General features: G+C 39.5%; 1 protein-coding gene across 4 annotated transcripts in view; it reads left to right on the forward strand.

Annotated features, from left to right (window-relative positions):
• lyst (lysosomal trafficking regulator) overlaps positions 1 to 20,279 on the forward strand; it is a 130,720-nt gene that overhangs the window by 25,431 nt on the left and 85,010 nt on the right. For all 4 annotated transcript variants that reach the window (XM_077217350.1, XM_077217351.1, XM_077217353.1 and 1 more), the window contains 5 exons: positions 7,953 to 8,139; positions 10,851 to 10,941; positions 11,465 to 13,550; positions 14,762 to 15,749; positions 19,846 to 20,007. In XM_077217350.1, the coding sequence (XP_077073465.1) occupies positions 7,953 to 8,139; positions 10,851 to 10,941; positions 11,465 to 13,550; positions 14,762 to 15,749; positions 19,846 to 20,007 (3,514 nt within the window). The remainder of the gene's footprint in view (positions 1 to 7,952; positions 8,140 to 10,850; positions 10,942 to 11,464; positions 13,551 to 14,761; positions 15,750 to 19,845; positions 20,008 to 20,279) is intronic.

Here is a 20,279-nt window from a genome sequence, read left to right on the forward strand (position 1 = left end):
AGCATATTGCAAACAAGCAAAAACAATACTGTATTTAAAATAAACTACCGGTATACTGTCTACTATTGTCCCACTATGACAATCATACCTTAAAAAAAAAAAAACTATTTTGCCAAAGGTTTGGTAACACTTTACAATCAGGTTGCATTGGTTAACATTTTATTTTAACATAATTATTAACATCAACTAACAATGAACAAATGCTTCTAAAGCAAATCTGAATGTTAATTGCAACATACACTATTAAAATCAAAAGTTGTATCTGTTAATAGTATTCAATGGACCTGAGATAACATGAACTTACAATGAATAGCTGCTTTTTTATAAGTTAACGTTAACAAAGTGCCAAATTAACAAATATTGCTCTGTAGCTGTTTTTCTATCCAAAGTTGTGAATTTAACTTATGCACAAGTTGGAATCTTGCATAAAACATTTGCGAATAAAGCAGCGCTTCCATCCCATGTTTTCAAGAGAACAAAATCGTAATTTACTGGGAAATTGGTGCAAAATATCTGTTATGAAAATGGAAGTTGCTGCTATCAGGGAAGAAACTGTGGCTCTTTTTTCCTCCATTAGTGACAAAACAATAAATTCTGTCATGTTCTCTTGCATTAGGATGCTGGTGTTTGGGAACGTAATCGTGTGAGACGCTTCTGGAGGGAATTAAAACAAATCATTCTGATGATAGACTTTGACTCAGGCATTTCAGAATAACTAAAACAACATTTGAGATGTTGTGCAAAGAAACCGATCCGCTGGTTAGTTCAGTTATCCAATCACATCGTCTGTTGAGGGAAAGTCATGCGGGGTTTTTTGTTGTTGTTGTTGTTGTTGTGCATCGATGAATTTATTCAGTAAAAGTGTTTCCATCGTAGTTTATGCGCATGTCTTATTATTGGATAAAAAATGTATCAGACTCAAATGAGCACTCTAGTCCAATCCAGCATTTTTTATATGATATACCTACACTGCCGTTCAAAAGTTTGGGATCGGTAAGATTTTTAATGTTTTTAAAAGAAGTCTCTTATTCTCACAAAGACTGCATTTATTTGATTAAAAATACAAAAAACATTAATATTGTAATATAATATAGTGATATAATTTATTCCTGTGATCAAAGCTGAATTTTTATCATCATTACTCCAGTCTTCAGTGTCACATGATCCTTCAGAAATCACTATAATATGATGATTTGATGCTCAAGAAACATTTATGATTATTATCAAAGTTGAACAGTTATGCTGCATTTTTGGGTAAGTAAGATTTATTTATTATTACAAGTTTTCTATGTGAATATATAGTAAAGTGTAATTTATTCCTGTGATCAAAGCTGAATTTTCAGCATCATTACTCCAGTCTTCAGTGTCACATGATCCTTCAGAAATCACTATAATATGCTAATTTGCTGCTCAAAAAACATTCTTTATTATTATCAAAGTTGAAAACAGTTGTGGACATTTTTTTTTCAGGATTCTTTGATGAATGAAAAAAAAAATTTTTTTGAAAAAAAATTTTGAACGGCAGAGTAAATTCACATAAAAATACGTTTATGGAAACATGGCTAATGTTGGTTCATGAATTAACCTAATGGTTAACCATTGACCTTATTGTAAAGTGTTACTGAGATGGGATTGTATACCAAAGCCGCTCCAAAGCCATATGCCATTCTTTCGACTGTTGAACACAAAGAAAGATATTTTGAAAAATGTCTTCTTCTTTTTTTTTGTCCATACAGTGTATTTGGACACCAACATTTTTCAAAATATCTTATATTATTTTCCTTTTTTGTTTTTTTGCAGAAGCGGTAGGTAATAGGATTGTTTCTGCATCCGACAAATGGCAGGTTCACCTTCTAAGCTTTACTACGAAATCTAATTACTCCAAGTCACCCCCGGGCTTGACCAGAAGTTTGCTTCCCAGCCTGGCCCTGTGCGGCCATGTGACATCACATGCTTTCATGTGATGCACTGATCAACTCAAAATCTGGAAAGCTTCCATCTGAAATTCCAATTTAATGGAATTTACGGAGCAGGACAGAAATTTCAGTCATTAGTGAAGCATGGAGGCATGCGGACGCAGGCATGAATCTTGCGGCTCAGTTGAGACGGTTAACTACGACCATGAGTGGAATATGTTGCTGAAACACTGCGGATGATGGTGGAGATTTTGAGTTCCACTGAAGGCTGGTTATAGGAGGTACGTTGGCTATGGTTAGGGCTAGAATACTGTGTGTGTTTCTGGGTACTGTAGACTTAAAGAGGCGTGTCTTTAATGCACATTTGGTGTGTGTGTTTTTGGTAGGTGTGGTAGAACCGCTTTGATGTAAATCATCTTAAAATTGTATTTTTATCCTAAAATTGTTTGTGTAAATCATGTATTATATACATATATATGTACTGTGGATATATATATTAGGGCTGGGTATTGACACAAATTTCACAATTCGATTCGATTTCGATTCACAAGCTTGCAATTCGATTCGATTTCGATTACAATTCGATTCAATATTGATTATTGTGGATATCAGGTACAATACATGGCAAATTTTCTCAAGGAAAACAAATCTCTTAACCAATGCTGTAAACTATGGGAGTCAGTTAAATTTTATCATTAAAATTGTTTCATTAGCCAACTATAGCCTAATATTAAAGGTAAAGATTTACTGATTTGTATACAAACAATTACACTTTTATTTATTTTTCTAATAATAAAGTTATATGAAATATAAATATTTAAATGGTGGCTGTCATAAAAACTTGCCAGATTTATTCAAACATGCATTAAATATTAAAGAACATAAAATAATTATAAAATAACATAAAATGCATATGTAATATGGTGCATATATTTAGCAAAATGCTCCTCTCTAGAGTTAATTTTTCTAGCTGACTAACGAGTTCATGGTCACAGGATATGGTTTTTCTGAGGTAAATGTGACGTTACATGACATTGTTTACAAGCTGTTTCACTGACGTCTTTCCTCGGTTGAAACAATGATTGAGCGATTCCATGTGACAACAAGGATTTCGATAAGTTATACTCTATCTTTTAACACACTTTCAGATGCTCATTCATGTTTATTTCACGCTGTAACTGGTAATATTAAGGCGGAAGAGAAGATTATGTGTGCTCGGCGCTGCTGCTTCTCTTGAGCTACGCCACAGCGCCAAAACGGTATTTATGTTTTTGAATTTCGTAAGAAAATGGACGTAATTTGAAATCTGAGACTTTGTTTCATATCAATAGTAACAAAGCACAAAGATTATTGCGTTTATTGGATGGGATGCGCGCTACAATGTTCCATTCATTCATCAACTGAAAACAGGATGACTAATCGATTCTTGGGATTTAAGAATCGATATCGGTTCGTAAAAATGAGAATCGATTAAAATCGAGAAATCGATATTTTTTTACCCAGCCCTATTATATATATATATATAAATGTATGTATGTATGTGTGTGTGTGTGTGTGTGTGTGTGTGTGTCTGTATATATATATATATATTTATGTGTATATAATACATGATATACACAAACAATTTTAGGATACAAATACAATTTTAAGATGATTTACATCATATATGTATTATATATATTACATATCATACAAGTAAACTGAATTCATGGCAAAAGTGTTGTGATTGTTGAACAACTGTTTGTCCTTACCGTAAAGTCTCTTTTGAACTTCACTAAACGAATGTGCATGTGCTACTTAAACCAGCAACAGATAAAGGAGCAAAAGATTATTTAATTCAGACTGTACTTTGCTGTTTGGTGATGGTGCAACATCAAACCACGATTACAGCATCAAACCGACGTGTCAGAGGTGAATATATAGGCCTACAGGTTATAAAGCGTTTCAGTTTCTTCTCATCATGCTAGATCATGTTATCACTCCAAGAAAATCAAATGGAAAAACAAAAAACTTGAGTAAATATTTACAGATGATTGTACTATATACCAAATATTGTGAATCATGTTAAATATAGTCTGAAAATTCTGCAAATTTGAGTCTGAAAAAGTATTGGAAAATGTGCTGGTATAAATGTATAAAAATGTATATTTTCATTGTTCTTATGTGCAATATCATTTTGTGAAAATATCCTTTTTCATTTATTTTAGCATTTTTTCCTTTGATTTTGAAGTGTAATATGATGGATATTTATTGAGATCTCTCTTTATGTCTTCAAAATAATTGGGTTAAATCAGTGTTTGGGAATGCTTGCGCTTCTTGAGACTGTTTGCTCTACTGACTGTATTTTGGTAAAGTGAGACGGCTGAATTTGCGTCCAGCGGTTGATGTGGTGGATGGAATAACTGGTTGATGCGATACAGTACGCTTGGGTCCGTGTCTGATGACAGGATCTGCTGTCCATGAAGCCTAATCTTGTTGCATAACATCACTGTAGTTCCTGTCAGGCCTCAGGCCTCACATAGTCATACAGGGCTTTTCATGGGTCAAGAAATAGTCTGTTATATTGCATTTACACTCCAAGAATTACTGCACAGATCATTTGACATACAGTATCAATAGGGCTGCACGATTAATCGAAATGAAACCGCACGTGATTTGGCAAAGGCTGGGATTATTTTATGCGTGATTATTTTTGTCAGTGCGGCTGATCGGTGAGTAAATGCTTCTCCATCTGAACACCAGAGGGCGTCTCACACACACACACACACACACACACACACACACACACACACACACACACACACACACACACACACACACACACACACACACACACACACACACACACACACACACACGCCAAATCATCGGAACACCAGAGGGTGTCTCTCACACACACACACACACACGCCAAATCATCTGAACACCAGAAGGCATCTCACACACACACACACACACACACACACACACACACACACGCCAAATCATCTGAACACCAGAAGGCATCTCACACACACACACACACACACACACACACACACACACACACACACACACACACACACACACACACACACACACACACACACACACACACACACACACACACACGCCAAATCATCTGAACACCAGAAGGCATCTCACACACACACACACACACACACACACACACACACACGCCAAATCATCTGAACAGCGGAGGGTGTCTCTCACACACACACACACACACACGCCAAATCATCTGAACACCAGAAGGCATCTCACACACACACACACACACACACACACACACACACGCCAAATCATCTGAACACCAGAGGGTGTCTCTCACACACACACACACACACACACACACACACACACACACACACACGCGCCAAATCATCTGAACACCAGAGGGTGTCTCTCACACACACACACACACACACACACACACACACGCCAAATCATCTGAACACCAGAGGGCGTCTCACACACACACACACACGCCAAATCATATGAACACCAGAGGGCGTCTCACACACACACACACACGCCAAATCATCTGAACACCAGAGGGCGTCTCACACACACACACACACGCCAAATCATCTGAACACCAGAGGGCGTCTCACACACACACACACACACACGCCAAATCATCTGAACACCAGAGGGCGTCTCACACACACACGCCAAATCATCTGAACACCAGAGGGCGTCTCTCACACTCACACACACACACACACACACACACACACACACACACACACACACACACACACACGCCAAATCATCTGAACACCAGAGGGCGTCTCACACACACACACACACACACACACAAACACACACACACACACACACACGCCAAATCATCTGAACACCAGAGAGCGTCTCACACACACACACACACGCCAAATCATCTGAACACCAGAGGGCGTCTCACACACACACACACACACACACACACACACGCCAAATCATCTGAACACCAGAGGGTGTCTCTCACACACACACACACACACACACACACACGCCAAATCATCTGAACACCAGAGGGCGTCTCACACACACACACACGCCAAATCATCTGAACACCAGAGGGCGTCTCACACACACACGCCAAATCATCTGAACACCAGATGGCATCTCGTACACACACGGCAGATCATCTGAACACCAGAGGGCGTCTCACACACACACACACACACACACGCCAAATCATCTGAACACCAGAGGGCGTCTCACACACACACACACACACACACAGACACACGCCAAATCATCTGAACACCAGAGGGCGTCCCACCACACACACACACACACACACACGCCAAATCATCTGAACACCAGAGGGCGTCTCACACACACACACGCCAAATCATCTGAACACCAGAAGGCGTCTCACACACACACACACACGCCAAATCATCTGAACACCAGAGGGCGTCACACACACACACACACACACACACGCCAAATCATCTGAACACCAGAGGGCGTCTCACACACACACACACGCCAAATCATCTGACACCAGAGGGCGTCTCACACACACACGCCAAATCATCTGAACACCAGAGGGCGTCTCACACACACACACACGCCAAATCATCTGACCACCAGAGGGCGTCTCACACACACACACACACACACGCCAAATCATCTGAACACCAGAGGGCGTCTCACACACACACACACACACACGCCAAATCATCTGAACACCAGAGGGCGTCTCACACACACACGCCAAATCATCTGAACACCAGAGGGCGTCTCACACACACATGCCAAATCATCTGAACACCAGAGGGCGTCTCACACACACACGCCAAATCATCTGAACACCAGAGCAGATAGCAAAATGATTTTGAGACATATACTTCAAGTTTCGTTGAGGGAGACGGGTTGAAAAACAGAAAACTCAGTGCTTTTAGAAACTTTGCTTAGCAAACCGTTATCTTTGTGTCTCTGCAACGTCTGTCAGCGAGCGCATTTTCTCTCGAGCATGTGGATATAATTGTTTTTCTCAACATGCACGTGAAATAATATAAACTTGATAACCATGTGCTGACTCGAGTGCATATGTACGTTCTGTACGATAACGGCGCAGTCTGCTTTATTTGCGGGTTTTTTTCCGTTCGCGCTACTTGAGCTTAAATGCTATTGTTCTTTATATTTTTTGTTTACACATATTGTTTAATGTTTTCAACTAAAAGAAAACCTTAAGATGTATAGTGAGCTTGATGTATATTGCCTAATTGTAAGCTTGTTCAGAAATGGTGACGTAAACTTAAAAAATAACGACTTTCTCGTTAAACGTCATTTAAATAAACGAATATTCGATTTTTATGACCCCTAATATTCCAATACAATATTTTTGAAAAATGCTCATCCCTAGTGCATACCATAGAATGTAAAAAAAGATGCCCGTGTGAAATAAACAGTTATTGGAATATATAGAAATTAAAGTTAAAGCTCCAATCTCTTTTAGAAAATACCCCCAAAAAGTCCTAAGACCAAACTTATTTAAAAAAAAAAAACTTAAACTTACATGATAAAAACAACCTAAAATGACAGAAAACATCTTTGAAAAAAATTGATTTGAAGTGTAATTTGATTGATTAGTGTCCAATTAGACTGCATGGAGTGGGCGGGGTTTATGACCTATACTGGGACCAACCGCCAGGGGGCGATCGAGACGCTTTGGCTTTACTTTTCAGGACTTGTGCGGCACGCTTAGTACATATCATTTATTACATTTCATTGATACATTTTTGAATGGTTAATTGCATTATTCAAACGATTGAGCAAAAATAAATAAATAAAAAACAGTAGCAGATTTTCTTGTACCTAAAATTACTTTATGGAACATGAAACCACCTGAGCAAGTTTCACTTGTTTTATTTATTGATCAGTTTCACTTGCTTTATTTCTTGTTACTTTAGACAAAAAGAGAACTTTGTAATGTATCTGAAACTAAAGCCCTGAGATTGTTTGAGCACCCTAGCAGGTGATTCACATGCATTCACGCTCTCGTTTTCTGTCCTCCATTAGCTCGGACATGAGTGGGGCCAGTAACACACTGGCTCGGGAGTTCCTGACGGATGTGCACCAGTTGTGTAGCGCCGTGGCCCAGCGGGCGGAGGACGAGGAGGAGAGTCACATGGTGGCTCTGGGAGAATATCTGGTGCGCGGACGTGGATTCCTGCTCCTCAGCACCTTGGACTCTGTCATTGACCAGGTCAGTTAGATAAACTTCATTTTAATATACAGTAGTCAACATTTGAAGTGGATCAAAAAAGTTCATCAAAGTCGTCCTAAGAGAAGAACGGGTATTGTTCAAAATTCCTGTATAACTTTGATGAAAGGTTTTTGATTCACTTCAAATGTTGATACTGTATATTTTTAACGATACATTGATGGTCAAACGTTTGGTATAATTAAGATTTTTTAGTCACTTCTGCTCAACAAGGCTGCATTTATTTGATAGAAAATTATTTCTATTTAAAATAGCTGTTTTCTATGTGAATAAATTGTATGATGTATTTTATCCCTGTGATCAAAGCTGAATTTTCAACATCATTACTCCAGTCTTCAGTGTCACATGATCCTTCAGAAATCATTCTAATATCAATTATTATTGATGGTCAACTATTAATAATGGTCCTCAAGTTCAAAAGAACAGCATTTATTTGAAATAGAATCTTTTGTAACATTATAAATGTTTTACTTTCATTTTTAATCGGTTTAATGAATCCTTGCTGAATAAAAGTATTAATTTCTATTTTAAAAAAATGGTCTGTCTTACACTACCATTTAAAAGTTTGGGGTATATCGGTTTTCACACGAATATAAACTGTTTTCATCATTAATAATTATCATAAATGTGTCTTGAGCATCAAATCATCATATTATACTGATTTCTGAAGGATCATGTGACACTGAAGACTGGAGTAATGATGCTGAAAATTCAGCTTTTGATCACAGGAATAATTTACACTTTACTATATATTCACATAGAAAACAGTTATTTTAAAATGTAAAAACATGTCAAAAATATTTCAGCAAATAAATGCAGAGGATATTTCTTTCAAAAACATAAAAAAAATAAAAAAATCTTATTCCAAACTTTTGACCACCAGTGTTTGAGATTGTATTATTTACACATGTGATAGACTGAGAAGCAAGAAGCAAAAGTAATACAGGGCAGAATATGACACTTTTCATTTTCTTGTTACACACAAAAAAAAAAAAGGATAATTCTTGGACAAGTCATTGAAATGTATTATTATAAGGAAGTGTTCATTATTGAGGGAATTAATTCCTTTCCAATTGCTGGCGTTCTGAAATAGCATGGCGATATGTGTCACAGTCATAACAGAGCTTGACATTAGACCATTGTGTTCATTCATGCTGTATTATTTTTTTTTAATCTTAATGAATGGGCCCTGGGAATGTATTCTTGCTGTTTCTTTCTTGGTCTTCACTTGCAGACATGAGGAGATCTACTGGAAAATCATTGCTTTAGAGCAGTGAAGCCCTAAGTGCAGACATCCATCTCTCTCTAGACACACTGCAAGCGAGCAACACATTGTGACTGCAAAACTAGAAGACTCTTAGCAAGCAATGTTGTTTTTACATGCTTGAAATGCAGACAGCTTTGTTTATTGTAATGGGCCGTGTTTGTTGCTTTATTTTACAGTGTAGACCAGGGTTATTATAGTTGACTAAAACTAAAACCATAAAAACATTTTTGTTTAAATGTTGAAATAAAATAAACTTTAACTGAAATAAAATATAAGAAAACCTTAACATATTTCAGCTAGTTGTCAATGCAACATCTATTTTTCTAATTTTCATATAGTTGAACTTGATGGTCATAACTATAACTAAAACTGAAATAAAGATGATAAAAGACTATATAGACATTATAAAAAAAACTAATGACAAAAATCTAATCAAAGCTACTAAAACTAAATATTAATAAAGCTATATATATATATATATATATATATATATATATATATATATATATATATATATATATATATATATATAAAAACTATAATGGCACTGAAGTTATACTAAAATAACACTGACATTTCTTAACATAAATATTCTACTTATGAATTACCACAGGAAATTATTTCCACTCAGATTACAATAAATGCAAAAATGGATTGACAATACAAGCAAACAGAGCTAGTTTTCTAGAGAAACGTGAAGCTTGTATTTTTGCTTAAGCACTTGTTTTAAAATGATGCATGAGTCAAAATTAGTTTCTGTTAGTCAGAATGTTTGGCATTATGTCGAAGAAAACGACAGGTGTATTTGATCCCATGTTTTTCCTCTCCTTCATTCTTTCTCTTTGAAGTGAGAGTTCTAATGAATCGTGTCTGGAGTGGTTCTTACTCACAAGACACAAGCCTTTTCTCTGAACTCGGCACTGATTAGCTATCTCTCAACACAACATCAATCGCCTGTGTGTTTGCATAGTAGTGGCATAGTAGTGGCTCAATATGGCTCCTCAGCCACTTTGCTAATTACCTCATGAGTTTGCTGCCAGATGCATGTTTACCCGGGGTCACACAGCACTGTGGCAGGCAGCCCCTTGTATTTGCTTTTAATTCACACATTTCAGGGTACTTTCTCTTCTCCTTGTGAGGAATGCTTTCTTGCTGAGGGTGGAGCCAGTATTTAGAGACCTCATGTCCAACAAACCTGTGTTTTCCTGAAGCCATTGGAAGGAAAACCTTCAGATATAGTTTTTGTTGTCTGTAATTGTCCATCTTTTGCACGGCACTGGAAACTAGCTTGCCAAGAGAGGCATGGTACTATGAAGCAGAAGTGAGAAAAGTAATCCGCTTGATAAGACTGTTTGTGATTGGATTTAAAGGGACAGAGTCAAGAATTGTTTAAATCCACAATTAACCTCTCAAACTTTTTACTCAGGAGTTGACCTGTCGGGAAGAGCTGCTTACACTCTTGTTGTCTCTGCTACCTCTGGTCTGGAAGATTCCCGTTCAGGAGGAGAAAGCCCCAGGTTAGAGTCACTATAAAGACACCCTTTAATAATGCATCCTTTTAACAATCTTAGTTTTGACAATGTACTGTATACTGTAACCCACCTTGGATTTTGAATTAAATAATTAAGTGTTAATTTTAAATGGCATCCTGGCATTGCATTCAGTTGGAAATTTGATATACTTCTACATGATATGTTTTATAAAGCATATGATGGTGGTGTTCTTGCGAGGACACCATGAATTGTTAAGTAGCTGCCTGCATGAACAACAAGTGAAACCATGAGATGGCTTTAATTATGAAACAGCACAGTTAAAGGATGATGGAAAGGATAAGACTTTTCATTGAGCTTGAGACCGAAGGTATTTAGTGCAGGCATGCTAATCTTTTCTAGCAGCTGCTTTCCACATTGTTGAGTTATTAGTTCCCGTAATTGTGTTGTAAACAGACCACTGGAGGTCATCATGACTTTCTCTAATGAAACCTGGTTGTATAACTGGTTTAAACCTCTTCCTTTCCTACTCTGCTTTTTTTTATCTTAGATTTCACCCTGCCTTCACTACTTGAGGTTTTTCTATGCCAAGAGGGAAAGACCATCCCTCAGAAGGCGGGGCAAGATAGATGTGATGTGAAGAACTCTGGGAAGCGTTTATCTGGTTCCTGGAAGTCACGCCGTTCACGCAGAACTGCTCAGCGATACTCTGTAAAGGATGCATGCAAATCTCAGCTTTCCACGTCAGATTCTGAAGCCAACTCGGACGATAAAACCACACAAACTGGGAGCAAGCATCGCAGATTCCACAGTTCGGCCATTCGTGTAAGTTGTCAGCTTCACCAGACCAACAATCCATCACAACCAGGATTGCAACATCCTACTCCAGAAGCCATGAGCACCATTGAGCCATCCCAACCTCATTTGAGACTATTTGGATCTCACACACTGGATCCTAACATGCTAACAGACCCGACAACTCTTTCCATCTTCAACCGAATGGAGAACTCGCCTTTTGACCTTTGCCATGTTCTGCTCTCCCTTCTGGAAAAGGTCTGCAAATTTGACATGACCATCAATCATAACCCAGGCTTGGCAGTCAGTGTCGTTCCCACGCTCACAGAGATACTCACAGAGTTTGGTGACTGCTGTGGTCCCGGTGGTGGAGGTGGGATCGATGAGCTGGCTGGAGGCTGGACTGAGGAGCCAATTGCACTTGTTCAAAGGATGCTTTTACGCACCATTCTGCACTTGTTGTTTGTAGATGTTGGTCAAAATGAAACGCTACCTGATAATCTGCGTCGAAGCTTGACCGACCTCCTCAGGGCAACATTAAAGATTCGTACCTGCTTAGAAAGGCAAGCTGACCCTTTTGCTCCAAGGCCAAAGAAGACTCTGCAAGAGATACAAGAAGATTTTTCCTTTTCGAAGTTTCGCCATCGGGCTTTGCTACTGCCAGAACTTTTGGAGGGTGTCCTACAACTTCTACTGGGTTGCTTGCAGGCCTCTGCTTCCAACCCTTTCTTTTTCAGTCAGTCTCTTGAATTAGTTCATGAATTTGTGCAACACCGTGGCTTGGAGCTTTTCGAGGCGACAGCTCTGCGCCTTGAGGCCTTAGCAGAAGCACGAGATTCAGAAATTGGCAATGAGGCATCAGAGCACCTGCGTTGTCTGATAGCCGATGTACTTAAGATAATCAGTGCCGTGAAGAGAGCCAAGTCGGAGCAGCTACACCAGTCTGTTTGTGCACGCCGTCGACACCGTCGCTGCGAATACTCTCACTTTTTGCACCATCATCGTGACCTCTCAGGACTGCCAGTATCCGCTTTCAAGCAGGCAGCACGACTTAATCCTTTTGAGGAGGACCCTGAAGGTCATGACGGAGAAGTCCGTTACCCTGAACGCTGTTGTTGCCTTGCGGCCTGTGCCCACCAGTGTTTCCGTCTTTTTCAACGCCTTTCACCCTCAGGTCCTGCCGTGTTGCAGGTGCTTGCAGGAGTTCAAGCTGTTGGCATCTGTTGCTGCATGGATCCAAGATCTGTAATAGGACCCATGCTCCAAGCATTTCAGGCTCCAGGACTGCGGAGCTACCAATCCCATGTTTTGAGTGTCCTTAGTAGACTTGTCTTAGAACAACTTGGAGGTGGTCAGCCCTCTGAAAAGGCCAAGCTTGCCTCATGCAACATCTGCACTTTGGATAGCAGCCAGTTACCTGGGCTTGATGAGACTCTACAAGGCTACGGACCTAAGAAGGAATTGAACTTATCCACATCCCCATCTCCATCTTATCGTTTCCAAGGTATCCTGCCCAGTGGAGGAGCTGAAGATATGCTATGGAAGTGGGATGCTTTAGAGGCCTATCAGGAGCTTGTGTTTGGGGAGGACCGGCATTTGAGTCAACAGATTGCCAGTCATGTATGCCAGCTGACTTTGCGAGGCAATGCAGTTGTGCAGTGGCAACTCTACACTCATATTTTTAACTCTGTGCTACAGCGGGGTGTGGAACTGAGCCATCATGCCCAGCAACTTGGCGTGACAACTACTTGTAGCCAGGTTTGCAGCTACCATAGCCATTGCCTCCCAGTTGAGGTACTGCTGGTTTATCTTCAGACTCTGCCTGCTCTGCTCAAGTCAAGGTATGGTTGTATTTCCTCTATTTCATTTTCTTATTATTATTCACTGTTGTTTAGGTTATTTAAATCAGCCTTTAAAGTCCCCCTGTGGTGAAAATCAAGAGTTTAATGTTGTTAATATGTCTATGTGGTGTTTTTAATATGTGTTTGAAACACATATTTGGTGTTTTAAATGTAGTCCCCCTGTGGTGAAAATCAAGAGTTTAATGTTGTTAATATGTCTATGTGGTGTTTTTAATATGCTTTAAGACAAACCATGTGCAAATTCACAAGTCAACACCATTGTTGAGTATTTTCTCTTTAAAACTGCAGTGAACCAAAACAGTCGCAAAAACACGGTTTGAAAACGCTGGTGTTTCTGACGTCACAAACTCCCTTGTAACTGATCAGGCAAACGTGTCATCATCAACGAGTGGATCTCTGAGCAGCTGTGAGTGAGTGGAGGCAGGGCTCATTTGCATATATTTGCATGCCAGCAACCACATCACCCTGTAGCCCAAGACTGGTTGCCCACTGAAGCTAAGCAGGGTTGAGCCTGCTCAGTACCTAGATGGGAGACTGCTGGAAGAGGTGTTAGTGAGGCCAGCAGGGGGCGCTCACCCTGTGGTCTGTGTGGGTCCTAACGCCCCAGTATAGTGATGGGGACACTATACTGTCAAAGAGCACCGTCCTTCGGATAAGACGTTAAATGAAGGTCCTGAGTCTCTGTGGTCATGATAAATCAAACGATGTCCTTCGAAAGAGTAGGGGTGTAACCTTGCCATCCTGGCCAAATTTGCCTATTGGCCTCTGTCCATGATGGCCTTCTAATCATCCCCATACAAACTGATTGGCTTCATCACTCTGTCTCCTCTCCACCAATAAGCTGGTGTGTGGTGGGCGTTCTGGCACAATATGGCTGTCGTCGCATCATCCAGGTGGAGCTGCACATTGGTGGTGGTTGAGGAGATTCCCACTTCCATATGTAAAGCACTTTGAGTACCTAGAAAAGCGCTATATAAATGTAACAAATTATTAATTATTATATTTATAATACCGCATATACTAAATGAGGCATGGGTGTAGAGTTACCTTCAAGCTATTTTAGTCATGAAGCAATTTTGGTGATCAAAGATGAGTTTTAAGTGATAAAATGATTGACTACCGGGGGACTTATAAACTGATTCCAATGTGTTTACTGAAATTATAACTTTTTGTGTTTTGTTCCAACTCAGCCGGGTGGTACGCGACCTGTTCCTGAGTTGTAACGGGCTGAACCAGGTCACAGAGTTGATCTACTTGGACTGTACTCGTCCGTGGGTGCTAAAAGTGTTCGAGACCCTTATCTTGAATGCATGGCACCATCACACAGAATCTGCCGTGCATGAGCTAGAAAGAACAGAAGCTCAGGAGAGGGAAGCTGTCCTTGGACTGTTTGAGGAATTGAATTCACGTGGGGCTGGTGACGTTCCCCAGAGCCTCACTAAGTTTTACGAAGGCTTGAAAGAGGCATGCCCTCACCCAAAGGGCAAAAGTGGAACAAGAGCAGTAGGACATAACCGGGGTGAGGCACATTTGAACACGATCAACCTTTTTCTGTGCGTTGCCTTCCTATGCGTGAGCAAGGAGCCGGACTCCGACAGAGACTCTGCAAATGACTCTGAAGACACTTCCGGATATGATAGTACAGCTAGTGAACCATTGGGTGGGCGCCTACCTTGCCTTTCCCCAGACAATGTGGCTCTTCCCTCTAAAGAGCAGGTAAGGAGGGCTGCCGATGTTTGGTCAGTTTGCCGTTGGGTGTACATGGCCAGTCCAGTGTTTCAGAGGCAGTTCTTCAGACTGGGAGGACTTGATGTCTGTTCACGTCTAATGACGATGGTCATCCAGAAACTCACATCTAAAAACAAAGACTGTAAACTTAAGAAAAAGAGGGAGAGTAAAGGCAAAAGCAGTCCACCTCATGTAGACTCTCCCACTCAAGCTCTTACAGGGCAGTTTGACAATATACCGACAACTGCAGGTACAGCGGAAACTCAACAGCATGAACTAAGTGACGCTCTCAGCCCCGCTCAGGTCGAAAGCAAGTTAAGTGACCCAACGCACAGGCTTGAAGAGGAATGGCCGCTCCAGAGTATCCGATTGCTTGAGGCTCTTTTGGCTATTTGCCTCCACAGTGCCAATTCAGCCCTACAGAGACTTGAACCAGACCTTTCCTTTCAGGTACAGTTGACATGCATACTAGCTCTGTTTCAAACCCTAGTGATCTGAATAAAAACACAAGAATGATTCCTGTGTGAACGGCTTGCTCGGGAGACAGTTGATTTCAGAAGTGTGAAATTAGCAAAGTGTGATATGTTGTTAAGCTAACAATTTAATACACTAAAGCCCAAAGTATACTTCAGCTTTGATGTGAATGCCTAGTGTATTCGTACTGCTGAATGCACAGCCTTTCGGTGTATACTACATTTGATAGTGAGTACAAACACTTAACACATGCACACCGGAAAGTTTCATTCTTGTCCAATGTCTGCGCTATTTCTCTCCAGATAAAAAATGTCTTGTTTACGTTAGACTTCATAAAAAATCTGTCATAATCTCCTAATTACCCGTCATTTAAATTTTAATGATGAAAAGCATTTGTTTTAGTTTTTGTTCACATTTACATTTTTTATCATGAGTTTATAGGACGAGCATATAGGCTAGATTATGCATTTGTTTGTTTAAGAAGAAAACGGATAAACAGAAACTGTTTGTAATTTTTTGTTTAACACATACCAAAATACAGTCAGTAGAGCAAACAGTCTCAAGAAGCGCAAGCATTCCCAAACACTGATTTAACCCAATTATTTTGAAGACATAAATAGAGATCTCAATAAATATCCATCATATTACACTTCAAAATCAAAGGAAAAAATGCTAAAATAAATGAAAAAGGATATTTTCACAAAATGATATTGCACATAAGAACAATGAAAATATACATTTTTATACATTTATACCAGCACATTTTCCAATACTTTTTCAGACTCAAATTTGCAGAATTTTCAGACTATATTTAACATGATTCACAATATTTGGTATATAGTACAATCATCTGTAAATATTTACTCAAGTTTTTTGTTTTTCCATTTGATTTTCTTGGAGTGATAACATGATCTAGCATGATGAGAAGAAACTGAAACGCTTTATAACCTGTAGGTCTATATATTCACCTCTGACACGTCGGTTTGATGCTGTAATCGTGGTTTGATGTTGCACCATCACCAAACAGCAAAGTACAGTCTGAATTAAATAATCTTTTGCTCCTTTATCTGTTGCTGGTTTAAGTAGCACATGCACATTCGTTTAGTGAAGTTCAAAAGAGACTTTACGGTAAGGACAAACAGTTGTGCAACGATCACAACACTTTTGCCATGAATTCAGTTTACTTGTATGATATGTAATATATATAATACATATATGATGTAAATCATCTTAAAATTGTATTTGTATCCTAAAATTGTTTGTGTATATCATGTATTATATACACATAAATATAGATATATATACAGACACACATACATACATACATTTATATATATATATATATATATTAGGGCTGGGTAAAAAATATCGATTTCTCGATTTTAATCGATTCTCATTTTTACGAACCGATATCGATTCTTAAATCCCAAGAATCGATTAGTCATCCTGTTTTCAGTTGATGAATGAATGGAACATTGTAGCGCGCATCCCATCCAATAAACGCAATAATCTTTGTGCTTTGTTACTATTGATATGAAACAAAGTCTCAGATTTCAAATTACGTCCATTTTCTTACGAAATTCAAAAACATAAATACCGTTTTGGCGCTGTGGCGTAGCTCAAGAGAAGCAGCAGCGCCGAGCACACATAATCTTCTCTTCCGCCTTAATATTACCAGTTACAGCGTGAAATAAACATGAATGAGCATCTGAAAGTGTGTTAAAAGATAGAGTATAACTTATCGAAATCCTTGTTGTCACATGGAATCGCTCAATCATTGTTTCAACCGAGGAAAGACGTCAGTGAAACAGCTTGTAAACAATGTCATGTGACGTCACATTTACCTCAGAAAAACCATATCCTGTGACCATGAACTCGTTAGTCAGCTAGAAAAATTAACTCTAGAGAGGAGCATTTTGCTAAATATATGCACCATATTACATATGCATTTTATGTTATTTTATAATTATTTTATGTTCTTTAATATTTAATGCATGTTTGAATAAATCTGGCAAGTTTTTATGACAGCCACCATTTAAATATCAGACTACCTGATGCTAACCGGCACAAACCGGCTAACGCATTCCAGATCATCCGCAAGCAAATTCCTCCTGCTTTCCTACGACTTTGGAGAACTCAGCCTTGCTAACTGCAATGCTAATTATTTTTCATGTCAATTTTAGGTATGTAATGAGCCTTAAAACCTACAAAACTACACATGCAGGAATCTCTTTGCTGTTGATAATACGGACATATACACTTCTCTATGTGGAACTTCTGTGGTTCAGTTCTCCTCTGGCCAACGAACAAAGAGTGTATGATTAAGATTCATGCAACATTATAGGTCAGAACAATATCCAATATCTCCCCTTTGGCCGCGCCTCCACTGTCCTCCTCCTCCACTGCAACTGCTTGGGCCGGCTCTACTCTGTACACTCCACTTTTTAATGCTCCTCGTGTTAGATGGCCAACATTCACATTCCTATTTTAGAATTAAGGTGTGCTGTGTGGTGGGCCCGAAGAGGTCCAGCTATGTTGACCCCCACTGCTTTTTAATGCATCTCATATCATACATTTAATCACAAAATCAATCAATAGGTAGGGAAATGGGTGATGCTTGAGGTGGTTCTGAATAAGTTGTACCCCTTGCGCCGAACCTCTTTTAATGCATTTAGACTTAATTTAGACCCTAGAAGACATAACACAGGGATAGTGGGGTGGGTAGATGAGCTGGCCCGTCAGTAGAACAGCAGTTGACTTCGGGGGCAGAGGAGGGCAGTAGTGGTGAGGGGTTCTGGCACTGTGTGCCTCTGGATTGGGCAGTGTCCCCCCGTGTCCGAAGCCCCTCTGCCCTCTATCTCCTAGGATTAATATGCTCCTCAGCCTCTGTGAGGACTGGAACAGCCAGAGGAAAGAGCCGTTGAGCTTGACCCAAACCAACCAATCCCCTCTTATAACCAGGACACAGTACTTTAATTATAATAATCCATACTATACCAATCCTGCTGATTTCAACATTCAAATTCAAAACACTCAATGTAATGGTACCAAAACACATGGTAATGCCACTCTAGCGCGGACACACACACACACACACACACACACACACACACACACACACACACACACACACACACACACACACACACACACACACACACACACACACACACACACACACACACACACACACACACACACACACACACACACACACACACACACACACACACACACACACACACACATAGTGTTTCCATGTTTTATGGGGACTTTCCATAGACATAGTGATTTTTAGACTGTACAAACTGTATATTCTATTCCCTTACACTAACCCTACCCCTAAACCTACCCATCACAGAGAACTTTCTGCATTTTTACATTTTCAAAAAACATCACTTAGTATGATTTATAAGCTGATTTCCTCATGGGGACCAAAAAATGTCCCCACACGAACAAGGATTTCAGATATTGCCATCCTTATGGGGACATTTTGTCCCCATAATGTAGGGTTTAGCAGGCCACACACACACACACACACACACACACACACACACACACACACACACACACACACACACACACACACACACACACACACACACACACACACACACACACACACACACATCCTTCCTTCTCTACCCTCATGGTAATCTATCCCAAAAATAACCCCCCCTTTTTCTTTTTTTTTGTCAATTATTGTTCTTATTTGTTTTCATGTTGAATGTGTGATACATACTCTCTCTATATAGATATCTTTTTCAATATAATAATTTTTGTATCATGTGTAAGGTTAATAAAAAAAATAACAATATCCAAAGCATCATCATTTTTCTTTTCACTGAGCTCATTGCACTGTGATTACCTTATTTATAAGGGTGTATAAATGTGATGTTGCATCAGGAGTGTGTCTTAATGCCTTAAATACAGGTACTTTCTATGTATGCAAACTGGGTTTTGGAACAGAGCTATTTATTGACATTTTGAAGCGAGTGACAATGTCTTATTCTCTATGAGTGTAATTTTTCCACGCTCCATGAGTGTAATTTTTCCACGCTCTATCCCGTAGCTGCAGTCTGTGGATGAGACCCTGTGTGAGGTCAGGGATCAGCTCTCTCGATCTGGAGTCGTGAACTCTGAACTCGCAGTTCCTCTGTTTGATTCCTTACTGCGTGTGGCACTGGCTGAGATGTTCTGCAGTCCAGATGTCATCGAGGAGAAACCTGACAAGGTAATTTGGTTGCTTGTTTAATAAATCTGTGTTGTCCCTGTCAGAGGTATGCTTGATGAAGGGCACATGTGTTCCTGTGCTGTACAGGTTTGAGTCTGGCCATAATCGCATTGCATTCAACACATCGCAAAGTTGCTCGGTTGGAACAACAGATCTCGACCAGTGGCATATAGTTTCTTTTTTGCATGACATGTGGACTTAATTCTTTATCTTGAGGAAAATAAGCAAGCTAGCATTCAGTTCAGTCTATACATTTTATTTCAGATATATAC

Source organism: Siphateles boraxobius, unplaced genomic scaffold (genome assembly GCF_051911475.1).
Source record: "Siphateles boraxobius isolate OS27281-9 unplaced genomic scaffold, OSU_SipBor_1 73, whole genome shotgun sequence".
Taxonomy (NCBI): domain Eukaryota; kingdom Metazoa; phylum Chordata; class Actinopteri; order Cypriniformes; family Leuciscidae; genus Siphateles; species Siphateles boraxobius.